Source organism: Camellia sinensis, chromosome 13 (assembly GCF_055761805.1).
Source record: "Camellia sinensis isolate YWXY chromosome 13, ASM5576180v1, whole genome shotgun sequence".
In the NCBI taxonomy this organism is placed as follows: Eukaryota; Viridiplantae; Streptophyta; class Magnoliopsida; order Ericales; family Theaceae; genus Camellia; species Camellia sinensis.
In genome coordinates, this window is record NC_138973.1 from 41,485,871 (window position 1) to 41,499,788 (window position 13,918).

The 13,918-nt window shown below is 34.0% G+C and overlaps 1 protein-coding gene and 1 pseudogene across 1 annotated transcript; one reads left to right on the forward strand and one right to left on the reverse strand.

Annotated features, from left to right (window-relative positions):
- Positions 1-6,743: 6,743 nt before the first annotated feature.
- On the forward strand, positions 6,744-8,697 carry LOC114285098 (putative calcium-binding protein CML18). Its single transcript, XM_082902072.1, has one exon. The coding sequence runs from the start codon at positions 7,432-7,434 to the stop codon at positions 7,918-7,920; it is 489 nt and encodes a 162-aa protein (XP_082758198.1). The 5' UTR covers positions 6,744-7,431; the 3' UTR covers positions 7,921-8,697.
- Positions 8,698-11,719: 3,022 nt separating this feature from the next.
- LOC145805336 (pentatricopeptide repeat-containing protein At4g16470-like) lies at positions 11,720-13,303 on the reverse strand (annotated as a pseudogene).
- Between the last annotated feature and the right edge of the window lie 615 nt (positions 13,304-13,918).

A 13,918-nucleotide genomic window follows, 5' to 3' on the forward strand; every position in this document is an offset into this window, starting at 1 on the left:
TTCAAGTTTTTCACAATTTTCATTCTTACATTTCCAAATGGCGAACAACGCAGATCCGAGTCACCGCGTGCAACATGGTACATCCCGGGAAGCTATCGATGAAATTGCGAGGGAAATGGTAGTCGAAACTAATCACAACTTGGTAGAAGCATGGAGTTGTGCGGCAAGATATTATTACAACCATTATCACAAAGTCCCTCGAAATACATCAATACTTTCGGGACGTTTATGGATGTTTGAGTTGTTTAACGGCCACTAGGGCCGGTTTGAAGATGCTGTCAATATGTCACAACCAGTGTTCTTGTTGTTATGCGACGCGCTTCATAGTTTTGGGTTGACGTCGCCGCAGCGGGAGCATGGCGTTCCGTTGGAAGAGAATGTAGCCATTTTTATTTGTGCGTTGCAGGGTCTATCTTGGAAAAATTTGCAAGAACGGTTCCAACACTCAAAGGAGACATTGTCACGCAATTTTCATGAGGTAATGCAAGTTATGATACCGTTTACATCGGTTCATAGTAGGAGTCTTACGCCCGAACAAGTACAACAAGGGAGCCATCCACATTTACGGTCGCAACAGCGGTATCGGCCATTCAAGGTGACAATTTCCATAAATGTGCAAATTTTTTAAAGCTTTGAAAAAAACCATGATTAAGTTATGTTAATTTGTAAAAGAGTAATGCTAGAGACCCCAAATATTCTACCAAAAGTTTTACCAAATGTCTCACATGGGTGTGGGCCCCACACAATGTGGGTCCAATGTGGGTCCCACACCCATGTGAGACATTTGGTAAAACTTTTGGTAGAATTTTTGGGGCCTCTAGCATTTTTGTTTGTAAAAAATTGATGCGTTGCGTAGGGTTGCATCGCTGCATTGGATGGGACGCACGTGATGGCTCGTGTCTCGCAAGAGTACGCCACATCATACTATGACCGGAAAGGCGTGTCGACACAGAACATAATTGCCGTATGCGACTTTAACTTGTGCTTCACATTTGTCTCTGTCGGTTGGAACAGGAGCATGCACGACAGCCGGGTTTTGCACTACGTGACAACCGAGCCGAAACATCGCTTCCCGCATCCCGCACCAGATAAAAAATATTAAACAGAAATATGAATACGTAGAAAATATAAATATAAATATTTTCAATAATGTATTTTCTTGGCAGCAAAATTGTGAAAATTATTGTCTTTTTTTTATTTTATTTTTATTTTGTCAACAAAATCAGTTTTCTAATGTAGTTTATTTCCCATTGTTCAAAATTTTTGCAAACAAATTAAAAAAATGAAACAAATGAAAATGAAAAGTTTTGAAAAATAATTAAGTGGTAAATAAGAATGTGAAAATGAAAATGAAATGAAACAATTTATAATTTAAATTAATAAAAAAAATTGGAAATAGAAATAATGTTAATGAAATAGAAAGTAATTAGAAATATAATTTCGTAATTGGAAATATAATTTTTCACAATAAAAGAACTTCACAATGAAATAGTAATCGAAAACAAAAATGGAAAAAGAAAAATTTACTAATGAAATAATTGACAGCTCTTCATTCTTATAAATTGAAAAAGAATTAATTATTATAATTCGCACAAAATGCTGTAATTGGAAATATAATTTTGCACAACAAAAGTAATTGCGAAGAAGAGTAATTGAAAACAAAAGGTCTTAACAAGAATAATTCATTATTAGATGAACAAAAAACTGAGACAAGTTAATTGAAACATAATTTAAGTGGTAAATAGTAATTGAAAACAAAATTGGGATAAGAACAATTTTTACTAATGAAAATGTAATTGTCATAAAAAAAATTAATTATTATAATTCACAAATAATGTTGTAATTGGGAATATAATTTTTGAGAACAAAAGAAATTGGGAAAAGGAGTAATTGAAAACAAAATTGGGAAAAAAATAATTTAGTAATGAAATTATTCAACAAATTTATTATTATTAACAAAAAAAAAAAAAAATTACGAACCAAGACAAGTTAATTAAAGAATAATTTAAGTGGTACACAATACTGTCAAATTGAAAATGAAATGAAACAAATTTTGTAGGAAAATACTATTTGGTGGATAGCGATTATAGCAACAAGACAGGGTACCTAGCCCTCTACAAGGGGTATAGGTATCACCAAAATGCCGATCGAAATCGAACACCGCAGAATCAGTTCGAAATGTTCAACAATGCACATTCGTTACTGCGTAGTTGTATTGAGCTGACATTCGGTGCCTGGAAGTTTAGGTGGGAGGTATTGCGGAATATGCAGAAGTTAAGTTTTTCTAATCAGGTTACATTTGTATGTGCGTCGATGGCGTTACATAACTTCATACGCCGACATAGCGAACTTGATGAGGTCACGATGACTATCCCAGATAGTAACGATTATGTGGCCCTCCAAATGCTCGACTACGACGAATACACACGGGTTGTTGATATGATAGAGGAAGGGGACTCCGACCTTGCAATGGCCGTTGTAAGAGCGAACATTACGAACGAACTCGTACAGCAAGTGCACCGGTAGGGGCAAATTGGAAATACAAGAATATTGGTTGAAGGTTGTTAATATCAGTAACTGAGATTCATATTTGAAAATTTGTTTGGTTTTAATAGTTTCATGTCTTTCGGAGCGTAGACATTTTCAACAAATTTTATTTTTAAAGAAAGTATGTCCACTAATTAACATATATAAACATGGGGGAAGTTTTTGCAATATCTTTTATAATAATTTGTTCTCAACATGGCATAAAAAAATTATTTCTAGCCATTGGTTAGAAAAAAAAAAACATAAAAAAAAAAAAAATTCATGATTGGGCATGTACGTGGTTTATCTTTTTTTATTCACATGTTATGATATGAATTTCAAAAAATACATAGCAGACCTGCAATAACAACTCAAACAAAATAAGGAAAAAAAATAAAAAAGTTATATTTCGTACAAGTGGAACACTGTGCGTCCGTGTTCCACTCGTTTCCAATTTTCGAACAATAATGGAACAATTGCAACCTCTGCTTGACATGCATGGAAAACAAGGAAGTCACTTTCTCTTCGCCCTGCTGTGTCAGTATGAAGGGTAAAATAGTCATTTCTATTGTTCTAATAATATTTTATTACACATTTATTCGAAAAAAGTCAAAAAGTTAACTCAAACTTTCATATTTTTTTTCTCAACTTTTTAATCCAAAAAGACAAAAAGTACACTTATTTAGGACATCCCAAACAACTCTTAAAACTTATTATACATTTTATTTTAAAAATAATGGTTGGTCTTATTATTAAAATTTAGGGAAAATCGGTCTAGGGTCCCTCTTCCACTTTTCGTAATGGAAGAGATCCACAAAATTATTTTTTGATGTCTAAGGTCCCTAAACATATATCAGATGAAAGTTTCACTGGCTCATCTCTTTCCACTCACTGAAAGACCTCTCGATCGTCTTCAACACTGGACAATTCGATTTACACAAACTCAATTTGACCGATTCAATGATCGGAAACTCCGAAACCAAACTTCAATTAGAAACCCTAGGTTTGTCCGGGATTCAACACTGCGATTACGGCCTCAGTTGGCTCTGGAGGAGTTGTAAACAGCTCAAGAAACTCCAATTGCGAAGCTGCTATGCAATCGACGATGAATCATTACTCTCATCGTTCGTCGAATGCTTAATTGGTCTCCAAGAAGTGGAATTGTGGACATGTAGGGCGATAATCAACGAGGTTCCTCTTCCTCCTCCTCTTTCATACACTTTCTCATTCTAGGGTTTCAAGTTCTTGAACCCCTTCAATTTCATTTTAATTCGTCATCCCCTGTTTTCCCTACTATTCCGTCAAGCTTTTACAGTCTATTTCATACACTTTCCCTACTCTTCTGTCCCTAATGCTTCAGATTTGCACCTTACAATGAACAAGTGTGATGATCAATCTGGGAAGCAAGATGCAAAAGAACAAGAAATGAAAGAGGAATTTCTCTGTGATGTCCAGAGAAAATTCGACCAGAGAAATTCTCTGTGAAATGTGAAGTTCAGAGAAAATTGGACCAGAGAAATTCTCTGTGAAATGTGAAGTTCAGAGAAAATTGGACCAGAGAAAATCTCTGTAAACTAGAATTTCTCTGTGAAGTCCAGAGAAAATTCGTCTAGAGTCTCTAGATCGAATTTTCTCTGACTAGTTGAGTCTAACTGATTCAATTTCCCCTTCTACAGCTTGTATTATATCTGTCAACTACACAAATGATGTGTTCTTGTATATGTATGCTTTTGGTATTGTTGTTGTTTCTTGGTAATAAAGTTTGTGCAGCATTTGTGCTGTTTAGTTACTGATATAGAGGTTGATGAAGATGTCGAACAAGAAGATAAACCTGGAGTTCAAAACCTCAGCATCTCTGTGTTCTACAAGAGGCAAAGTAGTCAAGTAAAAGTCCTTTTCATCTCATTATTGCTCCGAGCCTTCACTTCCAACTCGGCCGAATCCAGTGACCGTGACGATAATTCGGGCTTAAGCATTAGCGATTGTATGGAAAAGTGCTGGAACAATTGCAGTTGTGTTGGGTTCACCACAAGCAATAGCAATGCTAGTCCAGAGAAATTCTCTGGGTTTCAAATTAAGCATTCCAGGTTCCAAATTGTGAATTGAATTTTTTTTTTTCATTTGAAGTTGAAACCAGAGAAATTCTCTGGTTTTTGAATTGAATTTTCTCTAGGTTGAAACCAGAGAAATTCTTTGATTTTTGAACTAAATTTTATTAGGGTTGGTCCAGAGAAATTCTTCCCAGAATTTCTCTGGACCAATTTTCTCTGTGACGTGAGATGATGACAATGGTCATGATTCGGCGCTGAAGAAGTTGCAGAACTCTCCCATTAATGGAAGACTGAAGCGGAAATATAAAGGCCACGAATTGTATACGAAACACAATGGTAGAAAGAATTTTGAATTTACAGCCAATACATTGTTTTTTCTTAGGAATTGGGAAGAACTTGCATCAAGTGATAAAAGGGAAGGGGAAACAAAAAAAAATCATTCGTAAACTTCTTCAAGATAAAAAAGACATTTCTTGATTATCAGTGCACAAACATTCACCAAAAATATGCATGGTGTATGTGTGGCTCCCTCTGCATAAAATTCTGAGAATAATTAGATTTTCCAGAGAAATTTGGACTGAAATTTCTCTGGACCAATTTTCTCTGGACTGAAATTTCTCTGGACCAATTTTCTCTGGACTGAAATTTCTCTGGATCAAGGTTGAGGGACCTTAGACATTATGAAAATATTGTTGATGGACCTTAGACATCATAAAAATATTTGATGTCCTTTATGCTATAAAATCATAAGATCAAGGACCTTAAAAAAAAAACCCCTAAAATTTATTACTAATATTTCAAAAACAACAATAAATTCTTTTACTTTTTTGAATATAATAACATGTTTATTGCTCTATGTAAAATGTGAAAAATTTATTATAGTAAATATTCGGGCTTGTTTAGTTTGTTTTTCAGAAAATTTTTTGAGAAAAATTCTCTACAAACAAATTTTTAAGAATAATCAAATCAAAAAAAAAATTTTCAAAAAAAATCTCAAAATTTTGTTTGGTTACCTACTTTCCAAAATCACTCTCTCTCATATACATCAAATCAATCATTTTTTTAAAACTCTCTTTCCAAAACAATTTTCCAAAATCATTTCTGAAAAAAGGCAAATCAAACAAGTTTTCGTACTTTTTATCTCAAAAATTACTCTACAAACACAAACCAAACACACCATTCATTTTTTTTTTTTTTGATTTGGGATAATGATGCAGACTGAATTTTAGAAAATATATATTTTTATTTTATTATTTTAAAATTAATATTTGACCATGAATATTCTAAATTGGTATAGAATATTATGGAAGTATTTAGTTATTTAGTTTCCTAATTTAATATGATGTAGTTTTCCTATTTTCTTAGTTTTGATTTTATTTCCTATTTTATTTGTTTCTTGTTCTACAAGAATTAGGTTCATTATAAATAAAGATGTAAGCCTTAGGGCAAGGGAGAGTTTTTGATGATTAATATATTTTGAGTTTTATTACTCTTTGTTCCAACTTTGGTTAATTCTGTGTGAATCAATTTTGGTTGAGCCTTTAAACTTGGTATTCTTGAGGAATCAACGGGTCTAGAGAAGAGTTTTATTTCCGGTGTTCTTGTGTGAATCAACGGATCTTAAGATTGTTACTATTGTTTCGATCAGCACTGCATCAGATAACCTATAAAAATCAAAAAGTCAAAAAATTATTAAAAAAAATCAAAAAGTCCATACTATTTAGGGAAGCTTGTGGAAAAGTCTAGAGGGTAAAATTACTATTTTGTCCTTTGAATTCAACTATTCAAAAATCAAAAAATTAAAAGTCAAAGTTAATAAGGGTAAAATAGTCATTTTAATTTTATTATAATATTTTATTATATATCTTTTTATAAAAAATTAAAAAATTATTCTAAAGATACAATTTTTTTTTCCTCTCCCTTTTTTTAACTAAAAAAATCAAAACACTTATATAACTAGAAATATTTGAGATCCCACAAAAAAAATCTCTATAACTCTTACCAATGTATTGATAGTTGATATATTTAATTTTTTTTTAAATTGGTGTCTGACACGAATAGTTTAGATTTTGGAGTCATCTAACCTATGCCAAACAATTGTCCAATCATCACTCACTTTCTCAAACTTTAAATCAAATGAAGAGAATTAATGCCGGCACGAAACGACCGCCAGTGTATCGTTTAAATTTCGCTGCAAAAGTCTGTCTCGCGATTTCCAACCTGTACCCAATCACGCAACGCCACCACATTCAACTTTCTTTTAGGAAACTGTCCTTGTCTGATGTGGCAAACAAGATTGAACAGAACAATCCGACTGTAACAAAACAAATAAAACTCGGCCACAGTGGCTACTTTCCCAAATTTAAAAAACATTTGACAAAGTCTCCAACGCTAGACAGACGTAAGAGTTCACGAGATTGGCGCCACTTTTGCGGCATCGTTTTGCTTTTTTCAAAATTTTCTCGGGAAAATTATGGAAAGAAAAAGAAAAAGAAAATTATATCATGTCGTTTTTATTGGCATTGGTGTTGACTCACGAGCAAATTTCAGACTCTCTCAACCGAATTGAGTAGAAAAGTCGATCCACTACGCGTTGTTCGTTCCCAATACAAAGACTCAGATCCGATTACTTCGTCAAAAATTCGGATCATTCGATTTTCCTATACAATCTCAGAGTTTGTGTAGAGAGAGCGAGAGAGAGAGAGAGAGAGAGAGAGAGAGTATTGGAATGTTTGTTTTTGTTTTGTGAATTCACAGATCTGATTGGAAGCAAAGAAAAGAAAGGAAAAAAAAATTCCCATTTTCTTTGATCGGGAAACAGTGCCGAATTTGAATTTTTGTTGTTGCCAGATTCATGAGCAAGGAACCGGTGAAGTTAGACGATGAACAGCTCGCAGAATTGCGAGAAATTTTCCGATCATTCGATCGAAACAACGATGGAAGCTTAACTCAGCTCGAACTCGGCTCGTTATTGAGATCGCTGGGTTTAAAACCGAGTCCCGATCAGCTCGAAACCCTAATACAGAAAGCGGACACGAACAGCAATGGTCTCGTGGAGTTCTCGGAGTTCGTGGCTCTGGTGGCCCCGGAGCTTCTTCCGGCGAAATCGCCGTACACGGAGGAGCAATTGAAGCAGCTGTTTCGGATGTTCGATCGGGACGGAAATGGATTTATCACTGCGGCGGAGTTAGCACACTCAATGGCTAAGCTCGGACACGCTTTGACGGCGGAGGAGCTCACCGGGATGATCAGAGAGGCGGATACCGATGGAGATGGAAGAATTAGCTTTCAGGAGTTCTCTCAGGCGATTACTTCGGCAGCGTTTGATAATTCATGGGCTTGATGTTTGGGGATTTTCAGGTACCTTGGTTTTTCTCCCTTTTGTTTTCTTTGATTTCATTGCATTTTTATGAAATTTGATGAAAATGGGCGTTGATTATATCATTTATATGTGATTTGGGTATGAAGTAAAGGGTGATTTTTCATTCAAAAAATGTACAAACACTATGAAACAATTGGGTGTAGAATTATATCTTCAGATAATTCAAGGCAATATCTTTATTCACATTTTACCTATATTTTTTTTTTAACTTTTTAAATTTGTTTTCAAATTCTCCAACTAAACATAAAAGAAAATTGATGGCGAAACAAATTCCTGAAAGCTTGACTTCATGTCTATTGTTTTAATTTTTATTTTTGCAGTTAGACCGCGCTCCCAAATTTGTTTGCCGGCAGATGATTCTGCTATGTTCAATCACATACATCATACGGAAGTCAGACATTTCAGAGCTCATTATACTCACCCGTAAGCCAATTTTCACATCCTTTACATTTCGAGAGCCAAGTCATTCTCACCCATAACCTGATCTTCCTGGTGTGAAAATAAAGTTTTTTGTTTTTTTCCCGTCATGGTAGTCCCAATTTTTTGGGTTAGTTCCGTGAACATCATTTCACTTTATCTGTTCGATGCTTTGGGTATCACAGCCACGGATCTTTAGCAACTGTTTTTTTAGGCTTGATGGTAATTTTGTTGACAACAGACAATTTCTGATATTTTGTTGAGGCATATTTGGCTTAGTAAGCTTTGTGAATCCATGTCTACTTGATCTTCTTGTGTTAATTGCTTAGTATTAATATAAAAATAAATAAATAAATTTTGAGGCTACTTTCTATTTTATTGATAATTTTTTTTTTAAATATGTATGAAGATTCAATTTTTGAAGTTTGCACGAGGGCCCATAAAAGGTTGATATCAGCCCTGGAAATGTAAAGTTGCATAGCCAAGTAATAAAACTGAGGGTAAATTATGCTGACATCCGTTGAGTTTCTATTTAATACATATTTCTTCACATTTGAAAAATTATATTTTTCTCCCTGAGTTTTGTAATCTCATTATAAATTTGTCTCCTAAATTATTGATGTCATGCTCTAAATTTTTTTAAATAACCATCTTGTCATTTTTTTTACAATTTGTTTTTCCTATCATTATGATTACATTCTACAACTTTTCATCATTAAATTTTACTTGAATATATTCCTATTGAGTGATGATATATAAACATAAATCTTTTATAGAATTTTCATACATAATAATATAACTTAATGGTGACATTTCACTTTAAAACAAAACATTCATAAACATGATTTATATTTATAATAATATAACTATCACAACATTTTTATGATATTTTTAGTATAAATTTTTATATATGAATATAATTTTTCATTTGTATTTCCACTATTATATCTAGATTAGATCAATTTAATCTACATATACTCAAAAAGTATAAAAAATTAAAAAAAAATCCATTTAACACAACAAAATAAGATAATGTATTGAGTTTTTTTAAATTTTTTTTTTTTGTATTTGGTGAATTTAAAAAAAAATCACAAAATATTATACTTCGTAAGTATATCTAGATTAGGTGTATGTAAAAAAAAAAAAAATTTAAAATATTAAAAAAATTCAATCAAAACAAAAAAACACAAAAAAATAAAATAAAAAAACTTAATTTTTTATTTGAGTTAAATCAAAGAAGATAATTGTTATTTCTCTTGAAATGATATGAATAAAATATCTGTATTATTTTATATGTATAAAGGTTAAGGGACAAATATGTTATTTTAATCTGACAGGAAGTAAATGTAATTTTTCAAATATGAGCGGACATTTATATTAAATAAAAATCTGAAGGAGTGTCAATGTAATTTATCCTAAAACTAAAACCCAAGCATCAAGACCGGCAAGAAAACGCCTTAACCATTTATCTCAAACCTTCTTACCTATAACTTGTGTCATTAGACAGGCCAAATATCTCATTTATCTCAAAATTTCTAACTCTTTGTTCCAATTATATTGTCAACCACAAGATATGATGAAAAATATCTCATTTATCTCAAAATTTCTACCTCTTTGTTCCAATTGTATTGTCAACCACAAGGTATGATGAAAATATTGAAACAAAACGAATCTCAATGTACGATTGTGCGACTGAAAATGTATTAAGATAGGACAAAAATTTCGAAGGTTTGAGGAGGTTACTCGGTGATGATACTTGCATCATGCCTTCATCTTCTTCTTGGATTTGAGCATCACACGCCCAACAAAAATGGATAAGAAGTTGAGAAGTGCCACAGCAGCAAGTACAGGTATGAGAATGGCATATTCTTGTGGAATAAAGTACTTGTGGATGAAGTGATCACCATCCACAAATGGCTGAAATTTCATAAAAATCACTGTCAAATAACTAATTTAGTCAGACTCATAACATAAAATTACACTAGATGGAAATTTCAACTCTCCAGGATTATGACCCAAAACATATAATAAAAGATAATAGAGAACCAACAGCCCGGTATGCTAATTCCATTTTTGTGACTTTTGCTGCCAGTCACACAAATTCAGCAAATAAGCATTGTTCTTACAGAGTTATACATATCTCTACAGAAAAAAAGTATATACAACAAATAAAAATTTAGATGCAGACTCATGGTGATCTTTTCCCCTTGACCCTTCCCCACGAAAGAAAGAGCAACCAACTAAAACATAAGAGTTTTGGCCAGAGCTCGCCCGTTATAAGACAATAGAAAAGGGTTTCCCAACTCCTGTCCTTTAAATTTTCAAATCTCATTTTCTTACCAAAATGCCCCAAAACTAACACTCCAGCAAATTAGCGCTGTTTCAGTTATGGAATGATTTGAAAAATTAAAAAATAAAAAACTTCTGATCTCGTCCAGCTCTGGTTGTCTTAGCACACTCTGGTTGTCGGCTAGGACACTCTAGTGCCCAGCACACTATGGTCTGCTCGGCCACTCCATAGCAAAGTTGTGAATTCCAATATCGGCCAGCATATCATTTCTTTTTTCATTTGTATGGTTACATATGGGTACTCGTGTGTACCAGCAAATACTGTAATGGATTTTTCGCTATCTATTATATATGTATAAAAAAAAAAAATTATAATAACCTATAAATTTTAATGTACATTCTGTGACATTCAACACCAAATCATTTAATTTAAGCATGACATAAACATGTTATCCAACACAATCTCTAGTATTAACTCAACAAAGAACAGTATGTTCTGTACAAAGAAAGAACAATATGTATCACATGAAAAGGATGAATTTGATAGCAAACAGAACCAAAAAATGTTCTAGATAAAAGATTAACTGGATCAAGCAAGCAAAATATTGAATTTAAGAGGATTAAGATTGGCCCATTTGTTCTATACTTGTTCTAGATTGAAGCAAGCAAAATATGCCATCTTCAAATTTCACATCAAAATGTTTGCCCTAATCTGATAGCAAACAGATTTTGAATATGGAGCAGAGAGTGAGAGACGGAGAGAGTGATTTATATATATAATGGAGAGGAAGGGCTTTTAACTAACCGATCCAGTCTTTTGGAGCTTCAGGTGATCTCTTCTCTACCAGAGAAAGCAGTTTCAAGCCTTACAGAGTCAAGCACCATGCTGCTAGTCGCCTTTGCCCCAAAGTCAAAACCCAAATGTTAGGGCTGAATGACTGAAAGGTTTGGGCAATCACTTAGGAATCAAAGGTTTGGGTACCAGACTGGTATACTAGTGTATCAAAATTTACCAAAATTCTACGGTGCAACATCTTGGTAAGCATAAAGATTTTCAATGAAACAAAACTTCATGTAAGCGGTTCCATTTTTGGTCTGGTACAGTATGTTTTAGACAGTATGGGACGGGATTAATAACTTTGCTCCATATGGTGGTCTTCCGAGCTGAGCTCTGTTGAGCCACTTGTATCAATATCTTCAGAAAGTTGACAAGTCGAGACCCCTTATCCATGTTGTATGACCCTATGCATGTCTGAAAACCATTGAATAACTTTAACATTATTAGTAAAAAGCCATTGATGTTGCATTCATACTCTTGCACACCAGAGCTTTTAACATTGTGCCAAGAAATGCTCATTCTCTTACATGACTTGACCAATAATAAGAAAATATTTCATCCCCTTCCCAACTCAATGTTTTGAGTATGTGCACTATATGTTCAATTCTCGCATGAGAAAAATCACCAATTATGAATTTCTCAACAACTCCCTTCACTTCAATCAGACTATGCCGAGGTTCCTTCTTCAATCCACTACCCTTCAGCATCTTTCTTGCCTCTACATCACAATTCGACATCCCATCTGAAGCATATAAATTTGATAATAGAACATAGGGTGAAGTAGTAACAGGATCACGTTTCAAAAGCGTCCTTGCCAAACGTTCCGCAATTAAAACATCTCCATGCAGTCAGCAAGCAGAGAGCAAGCTCACTAAAACAACTGGATCATGCCTAGAAGGAAATTTTTCTATGTATTCTGCAGCCTCCTTTAGTCTCCCAGCTTGTCTAAGTAGATCTATGAGGCAAGAGAAATGCTCAATGTCAGGGGCAATCACATAGATTTCATTCATAGAATTGAAATAGGCTTGGCCCTCATCCACAATCCCTGCACGATTGCACGCTGTGAGAAGTGCAATAAATGTAACAGAATCTGGCTTCAAACCAAGCTCCTTCATCTGCTCAAACAGTTCTAGGGCCTTTGCCTCATGCCCATGATTTCCAAATCCAGAAATGATGCTATTCCATGATACAAGATTGCGACAGCCGTTTTATTAAAAACAGTTTGTGCATATCCAATGCAACCACATTTAGCATACATGTTTACAAGTGCATTATCAACACCTGGATCTCCATCTGGCTTCGTCCTGATCAGATGAGCATGAATCTGCTTGCCATGGCGTACAAAAGCGATGCCAGCACATGCAGCAAGAGCACTCGCATACGTGAAATCATCAAGCCATAAACTAATTACATTTGTCATCTCTTTGAAAATACTCAAACCTTTTCCATGATCATCACAATGAGAACAAGCAGCAATAAGGGTATTCCATGAAATGACATCTTTCTCTTTAATCAATCTAAAGGCCTTCTCTGCTTCTATCATGCTGAACTTTTTTATCACATTTTTGAGGGAAAGGCTACGGTGTACACTTGGTGTGCACCTATCACAAATTGTTATAATTTTACCACAAAATTTCATAACATTAATTATAAAATGCATAATCTCGCCACAAATTACCGTAATTGTTGGCTATATAATTTGTAAAAGGCAATCACAATTCAATACGTGGCATGAAGAGAGCAATTTGGAGAGTTAATACAAGTTGCTAATCATAGTTGGACACGTGTCAGTCCGTATTGATAATAATAATGGATCTGCGTAGCATTGGAACAATCGAGGGATATAAGGTGATGTGGCCTAACGGTTACTCACAAAGTTCAAATTCAAAATCAGGAGGAAAGCCTAACTGCAAAGGTGGCATGGTGAGACTGACTGTGAGAGAGCATGTTCAGCAATCATGGGAGGACATTTCGACGGTTAGAAGCCCACTTCGACGGTTATCATTAAGAAGTATAAATAGCAGAGAAGGCCCCAGAATGAGGCATCCATACTTAGATCAAAAAACCAATTTTATTTACTTTGTTTTCCCTTCCAGTTTTTACAGTTCTTCACATTTCTATGCTTCAAATTCTTGTACTGCACTTAATTCATAGGAGTAGTTTCAAATAGCTTGTTGTTATAAACCTCTATGAGGCTGGGTCAGATCATTGTAAGTTTTTCATTTTTACTTAATGAAATTCTGAAATTATTCTTCACTTAATTGTTATTTACTAAATTCTCCTAAACAAGCCACCAGTAAAAGTCCTCTTCATTGAGGTTGAGAGAACTAAAACACAATCGTTTGATAATTGGTTGGCAATTAATCTTCTATGAGGACTGATTGATCTTTGCTAGCACGCTTAAAATTACAAAAT